At 38.2% G+C, this 3,599-nt stretch overlaps 1 protein-coding gene across 2 annotated transcripts; it reads left to right on the top strand.

The window, feature by feature from the left end:
• Positions 1-106: 106 nt before the first annotated feature.
• Positions 107-2,509, top strand: LOC125504641. 2 transcript variants are annotated; one of them, XM_048666923.1, is made up of 4 exons: positions 107-888; positions 940-1,200; positions 1,281-1,505; positions 1,557-2,509. In XM_048666923.1, exons 1-4 carry the CDS (start codon positions 858-860, stop codon positions 1,739-1,741), a joined length of 702 nt encoding a protein of 233 aa, XP_048522880.1. In that variant the 5' UTR covers positions 107-857; the 3' UTR covers positions 1,742-2,509. The 2 variants fall into 2 exon arrangements, with proteins under 2 accessions (XP_048522880.1, XP_048522879.1); XM_048666922.1 differs by having other exon boundaries at positions 117-888; positions 1,272-1,505.
• Positions 2,510-3,599: the final 1,090 nt, after the last annotated feature.

Below are 3,599 nucleotides of genomic sequence, written 5' to 3'. Positions count from 1 at the left end.
CTAACGCATCAAAAAGAGATCGTAAAAAGTTTTCATTATTTTCTCTATATTTTCAAAGTTTTTAAGTTTCAAATCATACAACCTACGTGATATGTTTTAGTTAAATGTTTTCTACTTATTTATGACAAATTATAATGRTGTAATCTGATAAAAAAATGTCAATAAGGTAACAAACCGAAAGAAACAGTAGCGCCAAATGAAACAAAAATCCTTTCATCAAAACGCRTAAAAAATTGAGAAGAAATTAAATGGCAAKAATTTTAATTTAGTAGCGTGTAGTTTCTCCTGTAGATTTTATTACTGTTGGTCTATTGGGAAATAATGCTTTGGCATTCGAAAAGCATCGCTTGCTCGAGTTCCCTACGATTCATAGGAGCAGGTCGATTGTTTAAGTGCATCCCATAGATGCTCTACAGGTCTATATGATTCATATCTGGGCTTCTTGGAGACCTCTCTCTCTTCCAGTCAGCGAAGGTCCAATTTATGTGTGTGTTTCTTAACAAAACGTATATTTCTGGTGAGCAGTGGTGCAATAGCCGCCCTTCTACTGTTCAATCCTCTTAAATTAAGTCTTACCTTGACTGATCGTGTAGGACTTATTACATTACGAGCTCCTGCTACGGCTCTGCTAATTGGCCTTATTAGGACCGCTAGGACACGCTCCCTCATCCCTCATAAAACACGAAAAATCTGAACCGAATTTTGATGTCCAGGTTATCCAACACAGTCCCAGCGCTTCACTGCAGCCCAAACCCCCTTCAACACCCTTAACTCCGATTGCGGCCGTTCATTTGCGCCCTCCCATACCTGCAACTAATCAAAACTCCAGCAACACGACGAATCTAGGCAGCGTAACTATGAAGCCTTCGCGTGAAGAATCAAAACTAGGTCTGTATTATCATGGGTTCAATGCGCTTTGAAGCAACTGAAGAATTTCAGTGAGTAAAACTCTATTGGCCTCAACGGTGATCTCTCCTCCCACAACCAGAGAACGGCCGGTGCTGAGGACGCGCCGTCCTCTTTTGCAGCGCAGCCAGGACTCGACAGAGGATGAGGAACTGTTTTCTGCCCTTTTGAATCTTTCCATCTGCGCGCCCCATTCGGGAGAACCTGCCCACCCGCAAGCTACCACCATTCTCCACGACTTGGGCGTAACCAACAGCATGACCGGTTCGGATATTAGTAGCCTGGCAAATCTGGGTGAGTACAGTACGGGATTTCATGTATGTTCGAAACATTGGTTGAATAATGGGGTTGGTGATATGAAATAGGCACTCCAGATTCGCCTCCGCGCGCCACTTCGCCCACTGTGGAGATGAGAGAGCTGCTGGATAAGATCCAGCAGTTGCCCGTTCAGAAGAGCCCCAACCCGCCCGCAACGTCTGGAAGCACTCATAGCAGGGCCTACTTTCACAGAGTGAGGGCGAAGACCCTGTACATGCCTCTCGGCGACGTCCAGACAGTCAATTCCGGTAATGCCAGTCAAAGCAAAGCCATCCCTTCAGGTAAGTGGGGCGAATCTCAAACCAACACCATTTCAGGGATTTTGTCTACAGTTTTCTCGAAAAGATGGTTGTCGAGGTCGGCGCCGTGCACCCCTTGCGGGCCAATTGCGCCCCCATTTCCTTCCGGCCGGAACAGCCACAGGGGGAGCAAGACGCGCGTCAGTGACGGCAGCCCCCTTTTGAAGCAGCACGCCGAAGAAGCAGACGAAGATTCCCATCGGGATGTGTTCTTATGATCATGAGGAGTCGATTGTTGATCGGGAAGTGCGTCTTCTGCTGGTTGGCGATGGGTGCTTTCTTCAGCGGATTTTTTAGAAATAGCGCAAACTACGCTACAATGTCGAATCGAATTAGGCGCTCAATTTTTTTAGGTCAGTGGCGGCTGCTGATTTTAATCGGAGTTTTAAGCGAATAAAACTTCGAAGGAAACACATTTTTTTCGGAATGAAATTTTTGTTAATCGACTGCAGTTTTCGATGTTTTTACTATGGATGAATGGATTTAGGATTTGTGTGTACATTTTGCAGGCGACGTTTTGTTTGGAAGTTATTTAAGTACCTTCAAAATTGACCTCAAAATTCCTCTTGAGATGTTGTTTGTAAATATAGTAAAAACAAATAATTCTCACTTAAAGCCGACATATCTCCGAAAACTACGTGGGCAATTTCTCTCATTAAAGCTCAAATTTTTCCAGAATTTTTGAAAATAATAGCGAATTTTAACACTGAGTAAGACTATAAGAACTACTGCTCTTTTACATTTGAAAAAAAATAATTTTTTAAAGACTAAAATGAATGACATTTTAGTCTTAGATTTAAGAAAGATTGTGTGTGTAAACAAAGAAAATTTATTTCAATGGGACGGTTTATACAGGAAAAATCTAAAATCTCATTAAAACACACTGCACAACATTTCTTCAGGTGTTCTTACGTCTCCAAAACTGATATTTCGCGATTTGTATTAAGTAGATCCTTACTTAACGGGAAACAAAGAAAATGCAATTATTTGAAATTATTATTTTCTTAAAAGTTGCTTTTTCACGATAGATCGATGCCATATTGTTATGTTGGTTTTTTTTTAATCTATATCTCATCTTACAAAGCTTTTATAAATAATGACTTTGCTTGTTAAATTAATTATAAAGAAATCCTTATTATAAATAAAATTATAAAAAAATTATGTTTTTCGTTGCAAAACATGGTACACAAGAAAAAGGTGCAAAATTATTATTTTTTAATTGCCTGACAAAACACATAATGAAAACAATAATTGTAAGCCTCATTCTAAGAAAGTATTAAAGTTTACACAAAAAACATGCAAAAGTTGGACTATTTTTGGCTATTAATTTTCGTGCAAACCAACATTGTCAGCTTTGGAAGAACGGACATTTTCAAAAAGACCATACAGAACAAATATGAATTAAAATTTGGAAAATTTGTTTAAGTTCATACAAAGAAGAATCAAAAGTGGGACGAACTTCGAGTATATTTTTGGCTATTAAACTGGGTGCAAAACAACATTCTACATTGTCAGATTTGGAAGGACTGATATCAAAAAACTCACAGAACCAATATGAATAAAAATATAGCTTTCATGCCGAATTTTGAAACTTCTTTTAAGTCAAAGGAGAATTAAAAGTGAGACTGTTCGAATTTATTGTATATTTTTTCGAGTATATTTTTGGCTATTAAACTGGGTGCAAAACAACATTCTACATTGTCAGGTATGGAAGAACTTATATAAAAAAACTTTCGCAGAACACATCAAAATCAAAAAAACATTTCCAAGTTTTACTTTGAAAATTCTTGTAAGTTGACAGAAGGAAGTGGTTTCTAAGCTTATTTAGAATTTTTAGAAAAGTCGAATTTTTTAAAATTCGTTAAGCTCTGTCACAAAGAAGAAGCAAATGTGAATTATGAATCAACACCGTAATAAACTGTTTTTAAAAAAGACGAATTTATTCAGAGCAACTGATACAAAGATCTGACCACGACAAAGATCTCGAACAGAATCATAAAGCTAAGTCATACAACTGCGAAGGTAAACAATAAAAGCACAATCAGCAAATACATAAGTACTGAGGTTGCAACTGAC

Source organism: Dendroctonus ponderosae, unplaced genomic scaffold (genome assembly GCF_020466585.1).
Source record: "Dendroctonus ponderosae isolate FM_Combo_2020 unplaced genomic scaffold, Dpon_F_20191213v2 Dpon_F_20191213_5, whole genome shotgun sequence".
Classification (NCBI taxonomy): Eukaryota; Metazoa; Arthropoda; class Insecta; order Coleoptera; family Curculionidae; genus Dendroctonus; species Dendroctonus ponderosae.
This window is presented reverse-complemented; position numbering and strand designations above follow the sequence as displayed.